The sequence below is a fragment of the Lissotriton helveticus genome, chromosome 1_1 (assembly GCF_964261635.1).
Source record: "Lissotriton helveticus chromosome 1_1, aLisHel1.1, whole genome shotgun sequence".
NCBI lineage: Eukaryota > Metazoa > Chordata > Amphibia > Caudata > Salamandridae > Lissotriton > Lissotriton helveticus.
In genome coordinates, this window is record NC_136057.1 from 958,167,416 (window position 1) to 958,187,258 (window position 19,843).

The window sequence follows — 19,843 nt, forward strand, 5'->3', positions numbered from 1 at the left end:
GTTTTGGCAAAGTTGCTTGAGATCTAGAGAAAGGTTTGTTGAAACCACACCGGCAAAAAGAAAACTGCTTATGATTACAGCTGGAAAAGGGAAAAGCTCCTGAGAATTTAGACTGTGCTGAGGAAAAATTACTTTGGACTGATGCCTAGAAAGTTAAAAATTATTATATTTAGCATTTCAAGTTGATATATACTAAGCAATAGAAGAAGATTTATTTTGTATGTTGAAAGAAAGGATAGTCGTCAAAAGTCTCTGTGGGATGAAAAAATATGTTCACTTAAACATATAGATAAACAAGCATTTACAATGCAATAGGTCTCGCCTTTGCAAAAGTTAGGAGCTATTGGCATTGTAAATGACAAACTTTTTATTTATGTGTTGGTTTTAAAAACAGATAAATAAATGCGAGACCTATTGCATTTGCAATGTAATAGGTCTCGTATTAATGTGAGTTTGAGCTATTGACATTGCAAATAACAATGCGTTTTATTTCTGTTTCAAAAACCAAAATATAAATAAAAGGTCTCTCACACACTGCTGTGTCACACACGGCTGTCTCTCTCACACACACACACACACACCGCAGTCTCTCTCACACACACACACACACACCGCAGTCTCTCTCACACACACACACACACCGCAGTCTCTCTCTCACACACACACACACACCGCAGTCTCTCACACACACACACACACACACCGCAGTCTCTCACACACACACACACACACACCGCAGTCTCTCACACACACACACACACACCGCAGTCTCTCACACACACACACACACCGCAGTCTCTCACACACACACACACACCGCAGTCTCTCACACACACACACACACACACCGCAGTCTCTCACACACACACACACACACACCGCAGTCTCTCACACACACACCGCAGTCTCTCACACACACACCGCAGTCTCACACACACACACCGCAGTCTCTCACACACACACCGCAGTCTCTCACACACACACCGCAGTCTCTCACACACACACCGCAGTCTCTCACACACACACCGCAGTCTCTCACACACACACCGCAGTCTCACACACACACCGCAGTCTCTCACACACACACCGCAGTCTCTCACACACACACCGCAGTCTCTCACACACACACCGCAGTCTCTCACACACACACCGCAGTCTCTCACACACACACCGCAGTCTCTCACACACACACCGCAGTCTCTCACACACACACCGCAGTCTCTCACACACACACCGCAGTCTCTCACACACACACCGCAGTCTCTCACACACACACCGCAGTCTCTCACACACACACCGCAGTCTCTCACACACACACCGCAGTCTCTCACACTCACACCGCAGTCTCTCACACTCACACCGCAGTCTCTCACACCGCAGTCTCTCACACCGCAGTCTCTCACACCGCAGTCTCTCACACCGCAGTCTCTCACACCGCAGTCTCTCACACCGCAGTCTCTCACACCGCAGTCTCTCACACCGCAGTCTCTCACACCGCAGTCTCTCACACCGCAGTCTCTCACACCGCAGTCTCTCACACCGCAGTCTCTCACACCGCAGTCTCTCACACCGCAGTCTCTCACACCGCAGTCTCTCACACCGCAGTCTCTCACACCGCAGTCTCTCACACCGCAGTCTCTCACACCGCAGTCTCTCACACCGCAGTCTCTCACACCGCAGTCTCTCACACCGCAGTCTCTCACACCGCAGTCTCTCACACCGCAGTCTCTCACACCGCAGTCTCTCACACCGCAGTCTCTCACACCGCAGTCTCTCACACCGCAGTCTCTCACACCGCAGTCTCTCACACCGCAGTCTCTCACACCGCAGTCTCTCACACCGCAGTCTCTCACACCGCAGTCTCTCCCACTGCAGTCTCTCCCACTGCAGTTGTGGGATGTAGGTTTCCAGCTCATATCTGGAGGGTGGGCGCTGCCGAGTTTCATGTTTTTTTTTACATATTATTATTATTATTTATTATTTAAGAGTTTTATATAGCGCTGGCTAGACCCGGAGGTATCAGAGCGCTTTACATGAGGTTCCACAAAATTACAAGATTACATCAGTTCCAATTTATTTCAGTTGCTAGACAAACAATTACAAGAGCATAGAAAACGAGGTAAGTGAAGTGTAGAGCGGAAGGGGGTAAGGGTAATGGGGAGGGAGGGAGGTACTGCAGAAAGACAAAGGAAAGTCAGCCCAAAATCCGCCTGGGTAGGTGGCGGTCGAGGGTGAAGTCCTAAAACCCATCTCCTCTATAGCTATCAGGTAGCTCCACCGGGCAAAGTGTGTGTTGAACACTAGCTCAAGGCAAATAATGATGTCCATAATGATGGTAACAGAACATTTCACTATAATTTAAGTGAAGATCTTCTGACTCGAAAACAGTTTAATATTTCAGACAGAGAGCATTGAGGTTACAGTCTCGACATCCCAATCATCAGAATGCAACCCAGATACAATTAAATCACCTAGTCAAATCCTAAAAACATAAGGTATTTGCATGTATTACCTCGATCCAAATATATCATAATGCACTATATCCAAAACAATTCCATCAGTTACTGGCACAGCTAAAACATTCACAGGAGACAATTCACTTTTTAGCTACTCCACAGGGCATTAGTGGTAGCTTCAGAAGCTTTTGTTTGGGGGGGGGGGGGGGGGGGGGGAGGATGTTGGGGGTCAGATCCCAGCCCAAAGTCCCGACCCCTCTTCGTGACCTTGTGCCCTCATGCCTCGTAAACGCAATTGGCTTATGATTTTGACCCTTCATAGACACATCCCCTATAAGATCCTCCCCCCATTTTGAAATGTATCTGCAAGTTGGCATGCCTGGGCAGTAGTTTTGTGGCAGTCAATGGATCACTGCAAAAATGCAGTGTACGATTCATTCATTTTCATGTCCACTGCAGGCAGAAAGCGGATCATGCAAAAACTGAGATTTTTCACCAGATTCACATTTACATACTACGGCTAAGAAAAGAAAATAATTGCCCACGCATACTGAGCCACACACACACAGAGCTACACACACAGAGCCACACAACGGCGTAGCTAGTGGGGGGCGAGGGAGGCGGTCCGCCCCAGACGGCACTATTTTCAGGGCGGCGCGCGTCACTGATGGCCCACGGCAGCGACCTTTATCATTTATTTGCGGACACTGACAGTCTCCGCAAATAAATTATAAAGGCCGCCGCCGTGGGACATCAGTCCTGCGAGGGCGGGAGCACCGCGTATGTGGGTCCCAGAGCCATCATTGGTAGCACGCGAAAGCGCTACCAATGATCGCTCTGGGAATCATTTTTGACCAGCCCCCCTGCGCTGAAAGCGCTGCAGTGACGTGCACCATCACCACGCGCTCTCGAGTCTGGAGAGTGCAGGCATATTTGCAGCGCCTGAACTTGTTGTAAAGAAGAACCAAAATAAAGTCGTCAAATGCGTGTTTTAAGCACATTGGAGCCAGTGCATTTCTTTTTCCTGCTGAATACCTCGAGGCCTGCTTCATGATGTCAGGGAGGTCACGGCAGCAGAGGGCGGAATGTGTATTTAACGCTACGAGGCACGGTTGATACTGAGTGAGTTTATTTACCATAAAATAAACGCATTGATTGTAGTCATGCTATGCTGTGGGTTGTATTTATGTAGCGTGCAATATCCGTTCAGGAATGTCTGGGAGCATTACTAAGTCTGCAGCAGACGCTAATAACGCACATAGTACACTTGGCTGAATGTGCGCTTTACTAAAACATGTTTTGTAACAGTATGTTATGTCACGCAGTAAATCTACTCGAGGACAATTAAAGGCTGAGCTCATCACACAGAATTCGAGTCTGTAGATTAGATGGTTCACGCTCGCTCGATTTGTGGGGTGCATGTTATGAAGCTCACATTGTGTACCATTGGAAACAGAAGTCCTTCATGTGTACCATTGGAAACAGAAGTCCTTCAGTGGAAACACATGTTGAAGCAATCGGGGGAACCTACTTCAAGGTTTCTGCCTGTACATACTTTCTGTTAAAATATTAGATTTGCTTTAATCTGGAGGCAAGGCCTGCTGGTTTCCAGAAACCCAGATTTCTCTTTGGAGGCACAGCGGCCAGCTCTGGGTGCAAAGAATTTGTAGGAGTTACATGTCTAGCCTGCCTAGTGGCATGAGGGCATAGTGCAGCTTGAAGGCACACCGGAGGCAGGCGGAGAGGCGAATCATCTGAGGTGGTGCTGGACCCCCTCCTCCTTTGGGAGATAAAGTCATCCATGGACTATGGGAGTGCAAACTCTGCACTGTCTGTCTGCTCATGTGTGTAACTCACTCCACAGCACTGGCATAGCTAGGGGGGTGTGTGGAGGGGGCGGTACGCCCCAGGTGGCACTATTTTCGGGGTGGCGCGTGTCACTGATGGCCCAGTTCTTCTACTTTGCCTTTTCTCAATTTGCTTAATGGCACGCATTGCATTGTAATTGCATTTATATAGCGCTTACTTCCCTTGAAGAGGCGTCAAAGCGCTTTTCGTTGAGTAGCATGCTACTCTGGAACTTAAACACTATTAGTTGATTTGGTGTAATGAAATTGAAAGTAATTTGAGCATGGACATGTTAGAATATTATTTGCACTGAAAAGGAATAGTGGGTGATATGTAGAGTTGGACATGAGGAAGTCATTGGGCCTCTTTATATATTTAAAACCTAAGTTTTGTTGGAAATAATATTTTTTGTATTTCAATTGCAAACAGCGTGCCAATTGCAGGCTGTTTAGCCTGCTTCGAGGTCACTTAAAACATTGACTTAAAGTCTTCTGCTCTTTAAGTGTCTTGATCCATAATGCCTGTTAGAGTAGTATGTATGTGAGGGGGTTGGGAGGGCAGCTGCTGGAAAACGATTCCTTGCACTGTTGTAGATTTAGGTTTCTCTCGGAGTTTTCCAGATCCAAGCTTGAGGCGCTCACTCAGTGCACTTTTCCTTCCTTTGCATTCTGGAACTTGTAGTGTTGGGTTTATGATGGGATGAACAGGACTGGAAACCCCTGAGTGCAATGAAAACATATGGACGGGATGAGCTACTCAAGCTTGGAAATGGAGAACCTGAGAGGTCTGTGGTTTATCAGAGGAGCCTGTGCCACCAGAAACATCTCGATCCAGTCCTGAGCTTTCCTTTTAGAAATCATTGCCATTTTTTACTGTAGTCCAGTATGCTCAATTTAAGTGAATCACGACTGCGACTCCTTACATTCAATAAGTTGTTGCATAAAGAGCAGAGACCCGAACATGGTGTCCCAGTGAGAAGATATAGAGTTAGGGCCAGACTCCAACAACTATGAGTGACACTTCCGCGCGAGCAAAATCAAGCAATGAAGAGGAGGGAAACATATAAATATTATAAATTACATCCATTTGAACAAGGATAAACTATAAGATCTTAAAATGGCTGGAAAGCACCAGAAATGGACGGACACGCATATAGCTAGGGGGTCACAAGCCAGGCTGGAAGGTACTGAATGTGGTAATGGGGAATAAGGTTAAAAATACATGATAATGGGATGGAATAATGTAGTATGTGTAACGTTATGATGTAAAGCATGCCAAGAATGTCAGAACACAAAAGGAGTGTGCGATTTCTGTGTCACTAGGCCTTGTGTGAAATGAACTTCTATATATCAATAACAAGCTGGAGGTTTTTGGCGCGACAATGCCAAGCTACATGGTTGACTTCATTGGGGCTCTGGAGCAAATACGTCCTTTTTTCTGTAGTCCTCTCCCCTCCCCCTCCCGTTATCGGCCAGGGGCGGCAATCTGAGGGATAGCCCCGGGCGCCAGAAGCTCTAGCTACACCACTGCCACACACACACACACACACACACACACAGAGCAACACACACACACACACACACAGAGCAACACACACACACACAAAGAGCAACACACACACACACAAAGAGCAACACAAAGAGCAACACACACACACACAAAGAGCAACACACACACACACAAAGAGCAACACACACACACACACAGAGCAACATACACACACACACAGAGCAACATACACACACACACAGAGCAACATACACACAGAGCAACACACACACAGAGCAACACACACACAGAGCAACACACACACACAGAGCAACCAGGGATGTGGAATTCCTAAGCCCGACGCCCAGGACATATTGTTTGGGGTCAAGGGCAACAAGTGTTCATGTGTATTTTGTCCTTGGGACAAGTAGGCCCAACCCCCTGCAGCACAAACCCTTTGGCTGCCAGTTTGCTGTACCACGTTATGGATCAGGGAAGGGCACTGTCTGCAGTTACGGTAATATTCTTGTCCATATGTTAATGCTGTTCAAACGTGTATTTATGGTTCATTATTTCATTTATTATTAGAGTAAGCGCTGTAAGTATATGTTGTAAGCAAGATTGATGTTTCTTTGCTTTCAAAATAAAATGTTTGTTGCTTGTGTTGCTCTTTGTGTGTGTGTGTGTGTGTTGCTCAGACAGAGCAACACACACACACACACAGAGCAACACACACACACACACACAGAGGAACACACACACAGAGCAACACACACACAGAGCAACATACACACACACACAGAGCAACACACACACAGAACAACACACACACACAGAGCAACCAGGGATGTGGAATCCTATAGCCCGACGCCCAGGACATATTGTTTGGGGTCAAGGGCAACAAGTGTTCATGTGTATTTTGTCCTTGGGACAAGTAGGCCCAACCCCCTGCAGCACAAACCCTTTGGCTGCCAGTTTGCTGTACCACGTTATGGATCAGGGAAGGGCACTGTCTGCAGTTAAGGTAATATTCTTGTCCATATGTTAATGCTGTTCAAACGTGTATTTATGGTTCATTATTTCATTTATTATTAGAGTAAGCGCTGTAAGTAAATGTTGTAAGCAAGATTGATGTTTCTTTGCTTTCAAAATAAAATTTTTGTTAAAAAAAGATGACAGCAGTAAAAAGAAAACATTTTGCTAAACTACTGTAAAATTGCAGGTACCATTTCTTTGCAGCTTCATTTAGTAACATGAGTGGATGTATGCTACTATTTCCCAAAAATATTCATAATGGAAAATCCGCGTAACGAGTTTAATAAGATTATTGGAAACAAAAATAAACAAGCATTGTCATAGTCAGTGGGTCTGAAATAGGTGGTCAGCTTTTTAGTTGTGTCAATGTGTGAATTGTTTTGGCATGGTTTTTGTAAAACCTTATTGGTATGGGAGATGCTGGCCCCTCACCATTATAACAAACATTGGCAAAGGCAAAATATGTTTGCTCTTAAAAAGCACACACTGCCACAGTAGTTACTGGCACTGAATAAAACTACTTTGTGTGCTAATATGCTCCTTGTTTAAGAGGAGAATAAGGTCACACACAGTGAAGCCAGCAGATACAGAGAGAGAGAGAGACAGAATTTTAATAAACACAAAAGATCATGGTCAACACCAGACCAAATATTAAAGACATTCTCAAAAGTGTTCCCATGGTATATGTCCTTGCATTAAGTGCAGCTATACCGTTTTCGTGAATTCCCCAAAAAGTACAGCAGTAGGACAAGAAATAGTACTCCTAAAAAATATTTGTTAACTGCATTTTAGCATGAGCAAATGTGCATGTGTAGATTTGCTTATGCGAAAATCTGCGTGTTTGCAAGTTCACTTTGTCACCCACCACTTTTTTCCCCAACTCTGGAAGTAGGTTTAGGTCTGCCATTGTCAGGAGTAAATTTCCAACATTTGTCAGTATGGGAAAAGATTTGAGAAAAGTTGTTGAAAACCCTGAAAACATGCAAGTTAGTAGGTTTGCATAGAGTCAAAGGGTCATTCTAACCCTGGAACTATTGATTACCACTACTTTTCAGCCCTATATGTAGATCTGCGGAAACGTAGAAACATAAGTGGATTGCAAGTATTCAAACACTACTGTGGTATGCGCCCTGTCATAATCAGAGAGGGTATATCAGCGCTCTGATATAGTGAGATTGCTGCCATAATTTGTAGCTGTACTACATGGCACCTAAGGGACAAGTGGATTTTGTTACAGGACAAGTAGATTTATGAAGCAACCTGCCACATGGACAAGTAGAAATTTTAATAAATTCCACACCCCTGGCAACACACACACAGAGCAACACACACGCACACACAGCAACACACACACACAGAGCAACACAGAGCTACACACACAGAGCCACACACACAAGCACTCACTACATGTCACTGTTTTTAACGGTTTTTAGAATCCTCCATGCAAATGCATTTATTGTTCACCACTATAGATAAGTAGTAAGGGTCACCAAGGGACCACATACCTGTTAATTTATGTGTACCATATCAACCTGAATTATGTCACATATTGTCTCCCCGTACAGGTAGTTCCAGGTCTAAAAAGGTACACTAATAGGTAGATACTTGGTTCAAGTGAGTATGATTCCATGTCACCAAAAATTAAAGTGTAGATAGTCTTACCTCTCCGGTCCTGAAGAATAGCAGGTAGAATATACTTAAAGTGAGAAACATGTTGACCGTCACTTAACAATAGGCACACTCTAACCCAAGACATTAAGCTTAGGAGAGAGCCTTGTTGCTTGTTTTTACTTAGGGTAGGAGACCCCTAGAATAACGTTTGGCTTGCCTGGTACTCCCGTCCCCATTTTAAATCACTTCCCAAAACTTCTACATCTGCACAGTTCTGGCCCCTCACCCCCATGTCACCATACGGCTATTGAAAAAAGATCTCCGACATAGTGTCCCCACTACAAGGAGCCCGTTGGGTATTGCACCGCCGACCCAACAAGGAGCAGCCCAGATAATGAAGCATGACACCTGAAAGGGTGTGTGAGGGCATTACAATCCAAAACATGGATCCCCAACTCTAAACCCCTCTGGGGTTACGTTGGTCACGGTCTCCCTGACTCGTACACTTTATCACCGAGGAACAGCATAACTTTAATTTTGAACAATCTAAAAGAAATCTTCAATTTTTTTGTCAGGATGCTTGTACCAGAAGTTACTAGATAAAAAAAAAAAGAAAGTCTACTAGACAGCCCAAACTGTCTGGTTGCAGAAAACAAATTGTCAGTTTGCCAAGAACGTACAGTGGGCTTAAATCCTACTCATTCGTTACCACTGGTTGACTTTATTGTCGCTCATATATTTTTTTGTTATTCAATGCCTTGCCGCAGTTAGTGAAGGCCTTATTTGAATAGCATTATTGCAGGCTTGCCCTATCGGGGAATAAATTGCATTTACAGAGTTCATCAAATAGCATGAAAGCCCAACCATAGGTGTGTGGCTGTTCACGAGGGGCATGTGAAGTAATAGTAGATGTTGTAGCACCTAGCATAATGTGCTGCATGGCTAAATACTTATATGTCCCAAAGGTGATACCTATTGGCTATATAAATGCACGTTGAATCTTCCTTTCAAACAGAAGGCCCGAGGCAGCTGAGTGGTCACAAAACTTTAGCAGGTAATTTCTTTTAAAAACCTTCTTGAAGACCTTCACTCGGGTTTCAGAATGGAGTCTGCCATTCCATGTGTGGCCTTTATTCAGGTGGCCCTCACCACGGTCAATCAAAAAGTCCATATTGAAACTATAAAAGAACAAGAGGTAATGTCCTCAAATGTTTCGTGTATCTGCTGCACCACTTTCAGCAGAATAAAATAGATGTTTTTCCCAGTACATATAGTACAGGTTGTGACCACAATGCCCCATCCAGGGGTGTGGAATTCCTATTGTTGCACTCCCAGGACATAGTGTTTAGGGTCATGGACAAGTTTTCATGTTTGTTTTGTCCAATGGACAAGTCAGGCCAAACCCCTGCAGCACAAACCCTACACCTGGCAGTTTACAGCACCTCAGTGTATCTCTGTGAAAGAGGATTGTGTGCCACTGACAGCACATTTTGAACTTACATAAAAATGTACAAAATATAGCAATTGAGGATATTTATAATACTACCTAATTTCTCCATTATTTTAGCTAATATATTTAAAGTTACACAGTAGTTTATCAAATAGTTCTACATATGCATATTTCGTAAAGGTTTTTACATGCTAATTATTATGTAGTGGTGTGAACCACCCCTGTGTCTCAGAGGCAGATGGAGAAGACGCTTTAGCCTACATAACGCTCTGCCTGCTTAATGCCTAGCGCTTAGCGCGCTGTTTTAAAATTGCCCTTTGTACTATTTTATTTCTTTAGTTGGTTGATATTTTCCCCTGATATTAATTGCTCTATTTAGGGCCCCTTACCTGCACGCTAAAGGAATTTGCACCGCGTTTTCGCGGGTCCGGTTCCCGGGTGGTGGGGTGAGTACGGGCGCCATCTTGGTGTGGGCTGGACGCCGAGTAACTTCAGGAGGGAGCGGTCTAGCGCTCCTCACGCCCTGGGGGAGACCTATTTAGGGCGAGCATTCGCCGGTAAGCTCTTGATAAAGACGCTTTAGCCTACATAACGCTCTGCCTGCTTAATGCCTAGCGCTTAGCGCGCTGTTTTAAAATTGCCCTTTGTACTATTTTATTTCTTTAGTTGGTTGATATTTTCCCCTGATATTAATTGCTCTATTTAGGGCCCCTTACCTGCACGCTAAAGGAATTTGCACCGCGTTTTTCGCGGGTCCGGTTCCCGGGTGGTGGGGTGAGTACGGACGCCATCTTGGTGTGGGCTGGACGCCGAGTAACTTCAGGAGGGAGCAGTCTAGCGCTCCTCACGCCCTGGGGGAGACCTATTTAAAGCTCACACTTTACGCGCAGTGGTAGCGCGCAGCGGGCGTGCCTCTCGCTGTGCCTGAGTGTTGCCAGAGTCCTGCCCGTCTGCGCCCGTCAGCGTCCCAGGGGGGGCGTAGCGGTGCGGAACTCTGGCCTGACGAGCAATATGATTCGCTACTCCTCTACGTTTCTCCGCTCCTTGCAACCCACTCCCTGCGCGTGCCGATCTGTGTTTCCTGGTCGGTATATGGGTAAGCATCGCTGCCCTGCCTGTGGCTGGTCTCCTGCCTTTGGTCCCTCCCTCGTCCAACGGTCAGGCGTGGCTCGGCTGAACCATCTGTGTTTACTGTTGAACACGCGTTCATTAGGTAGGCATTCCCTTGACGTGTTCGATCTTTTGGTCAGGGACAAACCTCTTTGCCTTCTACTGACCGAAACTTGGCTGGGGGAGTCGTCCAACCCGGACATCCTGGCGGCTATCCCTCCGGATTACAACATCTTCCGACAGGATAGAGCCAAGGGAAGGGGTGGCGGAGTGGCGGTGGTGGTTAGGAAAAGCGTCTCGTGCTCTATTCTCCCCATGGCGACGATAGCGGGTTCTGAGTCCCTTGCCTTTGTCATCAGGCTGTCCCCCCATCAAGCCCTGAAGGGCCTGTTGGTGTATAGGTCCCCTGGGCCGGTGGGCTCTTTCTGTGAGGACCTCCAGGCGGTCCTTTCCAGTCTGGCCCTGTCTGCGCAGCATTGTCTGCTAGCGGGTGATTTTAATTTTCATCTGGACATTGTGGGGGACACAAATTCAAATAAATTGTTTGATATTACCACCCCGTTGGGTCTTGCTCCCGCGTTGTCGGGCCCCACACATTAGCGAGGGCATACATTAGATCAGGTGTTCTCCTCTGTTCCTCTGGTGGACATTGAACTGCTCCCGGTACTTTGGTCAGATCATAGATTGGCCAGATTTTTCATTCAAGGGAGCGATTTGCTCCCTGGCCGTGTCCCGACTTACTCTGGTGCTGCCTCGAGGGGGCTACATAGAGTTTCGCCTGATTTGTTGGAGCAGGCATTTGTGGACCATCCCTGCCCCTTAGTGGGTGACTTGGACCTGGACACTGAGACTCTACAGGCGTGGCTGTTAGAGAGATTGGATGACCTGGCCCCTGTGAGAGCTCTTCGATCTGGGGGTGAGCGGCAGTCTGCGCCGTGGTTCACGGGGGCGTTGCGCATTGAACGCAGATTGTGTAAGGTCGCGGAGAGGGCGTGGCGCTCTCACTATGACGCGGAGGCCAGACTCACTTATAGGTTGGCGGTCAAAGCGTATCACTCTAACATTCTGAGCGCTAAAAAAAGAGTATTTCGCCAGGAGGATCGAGGCGGCGGCCAACTCCTGCAAGGAGATTTTCACCGTGGTTAGGGAGTTCACAGCCCCTAGGTCCAATCTTCAGCAAGCAGTTACTCCCGAGACCTGAGTCTGTGACCTGGCTAGGTTCTTTACTGATAAAATCAGAACGATCCAGGCCTCCTTTACTGCTGAGCTTGTGGCTGGGGCTGGCGGCACCGGGGGGGGACGTGTTCCATCGGCTACGCCAGAGGCACTTCTGGCTGAGTTTCCGTCAGTCTCCCCAGATGCCTCTCTTGCACTTCTGGCCACGCTTAAGTCCGGGTCGCCACTCGATCCCTGCCCGGCCAAATTTCTGGCTAGGATGGCGCCGCTAATGAACCCCTTGGTGAATCCTCTTTTGAATTTATCTTTGGGAGAAGGTCGGCTCCCTCCGTCCTGGAAAAGGGCGATGGTGATCCCCCTCCTCAAAAAGCCAGGATTGGATCCCGGGGTTTTGGCCAATTACCGCCCCATTTCTCTTCTGCCGGCTCTCGCGAAGCTTACGGAGAAGCACGTTCATGGCGTGCTCTCGGGTTTCCTTGAGTCTAACGACCTGCTGCATCCCTCGCAATCCGGCTTTCGGCCCAACCTGAGTACAGAGACGGCACTTCTTCAGGTGTCAGAGATCATCCGCGAGACCCTGGATGCAGGGGGGAAGGCTGTGTTGGTCATGTTGGACTTGTCGGCGGCCTTCGACACCGTCCCCCACGAGGCTCTCCTCACCAGGCTTCACGACATCGGTCTGAGGGGGACGGTGTTTAAATGGTTTACATCGTTTCTGGAGGGCCGTCGACAAACGGTCTGGGCCTCCTCGAGCTCCGCTGAGATGCCGCCACTGGGAGTCGGGGTCCCACAGGGCTCGGTGTTGAGCCCGACCCTTTTTAACATCTTTATGACCCCTCTGGCGGCACTCGCGGAGACTTCGGGGGCCCGGATCGTGTCCTATGCGGACGACATGCAGCTTCTCTTCACCTGGGGAAAGATCACCCATTTGATGGGGAGAGCATCCAGCGATGTCTGAAGAAGGTCTTTGACTGGCTTCAACAGAATGGGCTAAAGGCCAATTCTAGCAAATCTGAGGTCCTGTTATTTGGGTGTGCTTCGGAACCGGAATGGCGTGACTGGTGGCCGGCTGATATGTGCCCCCCCCGCCCAGCCTTCTGTGGTTGTCAAACATCTGGGTGTAAAGGTCGATACTGACCTCTCGTTCAGACCGCACATTCTTGGTCTGACGGGCACCTGCTTTGGAATCCTCAAGATGCTCCGGAAGTTCTTACCCCTGCTTTCAGAGGAGCATAGGAAGATCATTGTCCAAGCTCTAATAGGATCTAGACTGGACTATGCGAATGCTCTGTACTTAGGACTTCCGGAGTATCTGATCCAAAGGCTGCAGGTGGCGCAGAACTCTGCGGCTCGCGCCATATACGGCCTTTATAGGCAGGCAAGAACATCTGGGGTGCTTCAGTCACTTCACTGGCTTCCTATCCGAAAGCGGATAATGTTTAAAACGCTCACGCTGGTGCATAAGGCACTTTCTGGCTCCGGAGCCAAATATCTGCAGCGCAGACTGGCCTTTTACCGTCCGGCTCGCTCCTTGCGGTCGGAATCTTTGTGTATGGCCGTGGTGCCTCGTGTGAGGAAGGCGCGTATCGGGGGTCGCTCCTTCAGCTTTAAGGCCCCCCAGCTGTGGAATTCCCTCCCCTTTGCTTTACGCAGCATTCCTAGCTTGCTCCAGTTCAGGAAAAACCTGAAAACTTGGCTTTTTAATTTGTAGGCTGCTTTCTTTCTGTTTTACTTCCTCTTTTCTGCTTGTTGACTGTTATGTTTTTTATCTGCGGAGTTGTTCTTTGAAAGCGCCGGGACACTCGTTGAGTAGCCGTGCGCTATATAAATAAAATTTTAACATAACATAACATAACATAACAGAAGCATATTTATAGTTGCCAGTGAGAAAATCTGTGGAGTGATTGCAATTTCATTCTCCCTACTCCCAAATTTTTCTCCAACCTAGAAAACTTTGACACCTGCCTTTGTCGGGAGTAAATGTTCCCTTTTTTCCAGTGCGGAAAGAAATTAGAGAGGAGTTAGCTAATATCATAAACATATTGAATAGTGGTGTGCACAGACTCACACAGAATTCCAACCTTGAAACCACTGCTTTCCACCTACTGCCAACCCCTTTAGCAGAAGGTGGCCAAATCAGAGCCTAGCTAGAATTCAAATCCTGAGAAGAGGCCTGACATAGCAGAGCTCTAAAATAATAGAAACAATGCCACAATGTGTTACCTTACTGCTTGCCACCAAAAGGGACAAGTGGATTACAAACGAGACAGGTGAATTTATGAAGCATCCCGTCCCTAGGACAAGTAGATATTTCATAAAATGCTGCACCCCTGTCGTCACAATTCAGTCTTTACCACAGACTTCTTGTTGAATTACTCATCAGCGCAGATTTATCACAACAACAATATGCTGCCATTACACAGCTATAGCTGAACAAGACATCTCGTCATTTGTTTAGTTTACATCACATTTCTCCACGGAGAAAACTCACTTAGACGACCTAACACTGTCTAAAAGCTTTCCCTAAGAAAACAGAGCTCTTGATCATTACCGCAGTCTCCAAAATCTCCTTGTCTAGAAATGGCTAGCTCTTTATACAACGAAGAAGAGTGAGAAGTATATAACAAGGGTATATCCTCAGCTTCCCTATTTTACTATGCAATAAATACAAGGAGAGGGGAGACCCAGTTATTTGTGACAGTGTCTGTCTCGCTTGTAACCGAGACAAGTGAGAGTAATGCACCCAGGTATATAGGTGATTGCTTCACAATTTCTCAGACAGTAAACTTTCTCTGAGATGGTGTGAAAAATGAAAGAAATATATATATATATATATATATAGAGAGAGAGAGAGAAACAAAGCTCCTCCTCAGCACGCTCTGCGCTCGCAGACACCGCTTCCACGCCAGCAAGTAAAGGGACGGACCAGCAAAGTCAGCAAGATGTTATTTATTTAACAAATCCCACAGAACCAATATATATTTATTTATTTATTTATTTTCTCACCCACAGGTACCACCTGTGGCATGCTTCATCATTGGACCCTCACCCAGACACTGAATGGGTGGGCTCGACACGTTTGTAAGTGGAGGTCTTTGAGTGGATGCAGTGAGAGAAGGCAGGGCTGAGTGTGTTAAAATAGCCTTTAAATCATTTGTAACAAATATATTATTCTGGGATCTAGGGCTAAGTTAAAACAGATCATTGCACACAGGAAGAAGCTACGATCGCGAGCTGACGCGTACTCTTGATGAATGTGCGACTGCAGAGTCCGTCCTCCCCTGGTGCCCTATGATGTCTTTTCAAAAAGTAAGTCATTTACAACCATAGAAGGAAAAGGCCTATAAATATGGTCTGCATGGTAACGTGCATGTTTGTTACTATTTAATTTCACAGAAAATTAGCAATCGCAAAAATCAGGGTACAAACGAGGTCCCGAGGAAAGCCTAGTGACCCTTCAGGAAGGCTGAAACATGTCGACCTATCGGATGCCTTGGAACACTCATTCCTAAAAGCATCACACCTAGCTCTAGATCCCAGACTAATCAACCCTGCCTTCACTCACTGCTACCACTACTGTATAATTGACTGCTAGGGCAAATAATTTGGTATGTCTTTATTCTATTTATTGTGATTTTTTAACCCATGAAAGCACTGAGAACACCTTCTTAATTGGTTTGATATTTTTCTTATCACTATGTGTAAATAATGTATTCAATGTGAGTGTTGTTTTGTACCATTGTCTTTTTATGATATTGATTTATCGAAATAAAGTATTCTGACTGACTGACTGACTGACACTCAAAGAGCTCCACTTACAAACGTGTCAAGCCCACCCATTCACGTTCAGTATCTGGGTGAGGGTCCAATGATGAAGCATGCCACAGGTGGTACCTGTGGGTGAGGACTATACACATGTGTTTTATTTTCTCACCATCTCAGAGAAAGTGGACTGTCTGAGAAATAGGGAAGCAAGCACCGATTTACCTGGGTGCATTACACTCACTTGTCTCGGATACAGGCAAGACAGACACTGTCACAAATAACTGGGTCTCCTTTTTCCTTGTGTATATTGCATAGGTTGACTAGCCTCACTCACATTTTCGTAACATAACCTGGATATAAATTTCACCAAACCTATAAGCTTCATTTTCAACAAGAGGCTTAACCTCCAAACCCATATGAATAGCAGGACTAAAAACTTTCAGTTCAAACGTAAAACTCCAAATAGGGATACAAATCATATATCCATAAACAGGATCTCAAAACTGTAGATCAGTGCATAGTACTGCAGGGGTTATATTATGGCAACTGACTACATTCCTGTGTTCCCAAAGTGAATTATGACCACTCAAGGCCAACCTATATGCTGCTGTCTGTCTGGTAAGTGGAAGCCACCACTTCAGCAACATCTACCACTTTGATACTATAATGCAAAAGAAACCTTATGGTGTGATGACCAATCCAGTGCACAGAATATTGCACACCTGGTGCAGAATTGTTGAATGTCAATGGTTCACCATTCATTAAAGCAGTCTGACATTTGATTTTTAAGAAACACTGAAAATGGCCCAATCTTTCCAGAATGCTGGCAGACAACATGAAATTTATTTTCTTGAATTTCTATATCCTACCCAGAAGGACTTTAAAAAGACCATAGAAAAAGCTTTTGAAAGACTTACATTATGTGGGTCCTCTTAATGTCCTACTCTTTCTCAAGTTATCTCCTATGCTGTGCACTGTTGCTTGGTCCCGTAAATGTGTGCTCTACTGCAATCACTGTTTATTGAGGTCTTTATTTTAAATAATAATGCAAGATCTAGATATGCTTTATGAGAATCAAACTTCTGTATAGGACTGTGAGAAAGTGGTTTATTAGTTGGTTAGTTTTGTGTTCACCAAAGGTAATAGAGACACCATCTTGTTGGGTCCAGTCAAAGGTTTCAGCAATTTAAAGCTGAACTCAACCCTTGGCAGCTATCGCACAGAGTAGGAAGGCTTAACTTTACACATTTTTGTTAAGCATTTAGAAGTACCAAACCAGTTAAAAACTTCACAACACAAAAAGAAAAGAAAAAAAGAATCACACTTCTGCTTATAAAAATAGGAGACATTTAATAAGAAAATGACAAAAATCCAATAAGGGGAAGCAGAGATGTGAATTTTTAATCAGGAGTCTGAAAATAATGGTAGCCAATGAGCACAGTACACCAGGACCAAGGCCCAATTTGAATCAGACAGTGATGAAGTGTGGATCGGATCCACCCAATATTGGCCTCCCAAAGGCCTGGATTTCGGGAAGTTCATAACAGCCCTTATCTGAAAAGTGACTGTTGTTTTTCTGAGATTCAATCAGACGCCGTGGATTTGTGCTGTGATAATTTTCCTTGGGCATTCCCTTTAAAGTTCTGGAACAAATGTTTTGAGAAAGAATAGGAAATGGAAAATATTTGTTTAAAAATAGAGACATCTGGGAATGGTATTTGTTTTATAGATGTATTCTTATGTGCTCTTTTGTAGAACAAACATAACATTAATTCTATCTTGTTATAGGTGACTGTATGAAAACAATCAATATAAGACAGAGTGCACATAATAGAGGTCTTGATAAAGATGGATTTGTAAGGCAAAAACCCATCGAAACGCGTCGACGCTACATTCTGATACACTATTCTGTCAGAGCATTGGTGAAAAAAGGCTAATTTCATATGGCATATTTCCGTGCTTGCAATACTATGTCATGACGGAGGTGTAAAATGTTAAGACTAATTTCTTGCTGTCTAGCTATTTGTGTTCCACTCTGGATGTTTTCATGCCTACTGTGATAAACCTTTTTCTAATGTGTATAATTTTTATGAATTTATTGTGTTATGAATTGTACGGATTGATGTATTTTTAAATGTGATATTGTATATACAAACAAAAAATATATACATGCGATTTTTTTTATATAAAGTGTTTATGCTGCTTTCCGTATTATATATGGTCCAATTGTAGCATGTGTGGAATATGAGAAAAAGTATATAGGATTGTGGGATTTGTGAACATTGAGTTTCCTCTACTATATTATCTACCCAAAGGGATTTTCCTTTTTTCACTGAGTAAGTGCCCTACTCCCTTGTTGGTGTAAAGGGGCCCCTCTTACCTTTAAACACTAATGAGATACTGAGCCACGGGACCACATTATTACCAGTGGAAAATGAATGCTTATTTTACATAGGAACTTCCATGACGCTATACTCACCCAATTAATAACAACCCTTGAGGTACTAGTACTGCAAATACCCTTCGACCTCCAATTCATTTATTCTAGGACATCCTATATCTAATGACAAGATTCCGTAACAGCAAGCCTATCTGAAAGCTCTGCAAAAGTTACGCCTCTTTCCCGTCTGAGAACTGATCCTGGTCTGCATTGTCGATGGGTGCGCACCTACAGAGGAAGTATCTACGAGATCTGACAACACTCGGGCAGACTAACTCCAGCACATCACACATTCACCGGACTGAGTAATGATGACAATTACCGTTTCTATGTGATAACACTAAATGTGGAACCAACAGGTTGACAGGTGCGCACCTTTGTTTTTTCTGGAGACACGTTGCGTTTGCTCCCTTAACGCCAAAACATATCCCTCAGAGTTAACCACCAACTGCAAGCGGTCTTCCTCCCTTCATCCCAACCCTGGCACCGTGCCATTCCGGCAATAGTAGTTAGTCCCCAGCATAAAGTTAGCACCCCCAGCTTGTCTTGTCTAAGTACCTACAAACAAAATTGCGCCTGGCCCCTTCCCTTGAGCCTTCACACCATGCTCCCTATAACAGCCACAACATCTAATCCTGTAAGTATACCTGTAAACATTTTAGTAAACAGTTGTCCTCCATGTCAACTTCCCCTCTAATACCCCAACCAAGTGATCATATCTTTAAACCACTAGTTCCTCTCACCCAGTGCCGAAATCTACCGGAATCACTAAAGCTACTCTTCCTCCCGCCATACACTAACTTCGACCCACTCGCTCGCATTTTTCACGCCATCAACTCCCCGGGTACTCACAGAGTTCGCTGTACCGCTGGCATCCTCTCCCCAGCTGCTGCAGGTACCGCTGCAGCACGTCGGTCAGCAGGTCGCAGGCAGTGAGCTGCACCGAATCCCAACCCAGAGCCTGGCATACCTGCGCCACCGACACCCGCAGCAACGCTCGCGAGTATCTCTCGCACATCCCGCCAGCCACAGGCGGGGAGTCCGTCACCTCTCCCGCCCCCGGGGCTGCATCCCGGTGGCTGGTGGAGGGACCACGGCCTCAGAGTGCGGCCTCTTTCCGTGCTATCGCCAGCGCCGCCATCTTGGGACGCGCACCTCCCTTGCCGGGGACGCGCCGGGCGATCGCCGAACGCATCGCTCGAACATCGATTGCTCGACAATCAAACAACCTGGCCATAGTCTGCTCAAGCATACTTTTAGGTCGTGTGGTGCCTGTGCGGTTCACAGACACGGAGAGGGTGCACGACGACAATCTCTCTACTCCCTCGCATTTTTCCGAGTCATATTACAACACTGTTGAATGTCGGAAGTGTATTTCCCCAAAACCAGTAAGTTTCGAAATACAAACCTATTCGTTTTTTGGCAGTTTTAAATATTTATGCATTTTTATATACCGTGGATATT

General features: G+C 45.7%; 1 protein-coding gene across 2 annotated transcripts in view; it reads right to left on the reverse strand.

Annotated features, from left to right (window-relative positions):
• Nucleotides 1–19,579, reverse strand: part of TAF3 (TATA-box binding protein associated factor 3) — a 640,592-nt gene extending 621,013 nt beyond the window's left edge. Inside the window, exon 1 of one of the 2 annotated variants that reach the window (XM_078677024.1) lies at nucleotides 19,232–19,579. In XM_078677024.1, the coding sequence (XP_078533150.1) occupies nucleotides 19,232–19,397 (166 nt within the window). In that variant the 5' untranslated portion in view covers nucleotides 19,398–19,579. The remainder of the gene's footprint in view (nucleotides 1–19,231) is intronic. The other variant, XM_078677032.1, reaches the window with a different exon arrangement.
• Nucleotides 19,580–19,843: the final 264 nt, after the last annotated feature.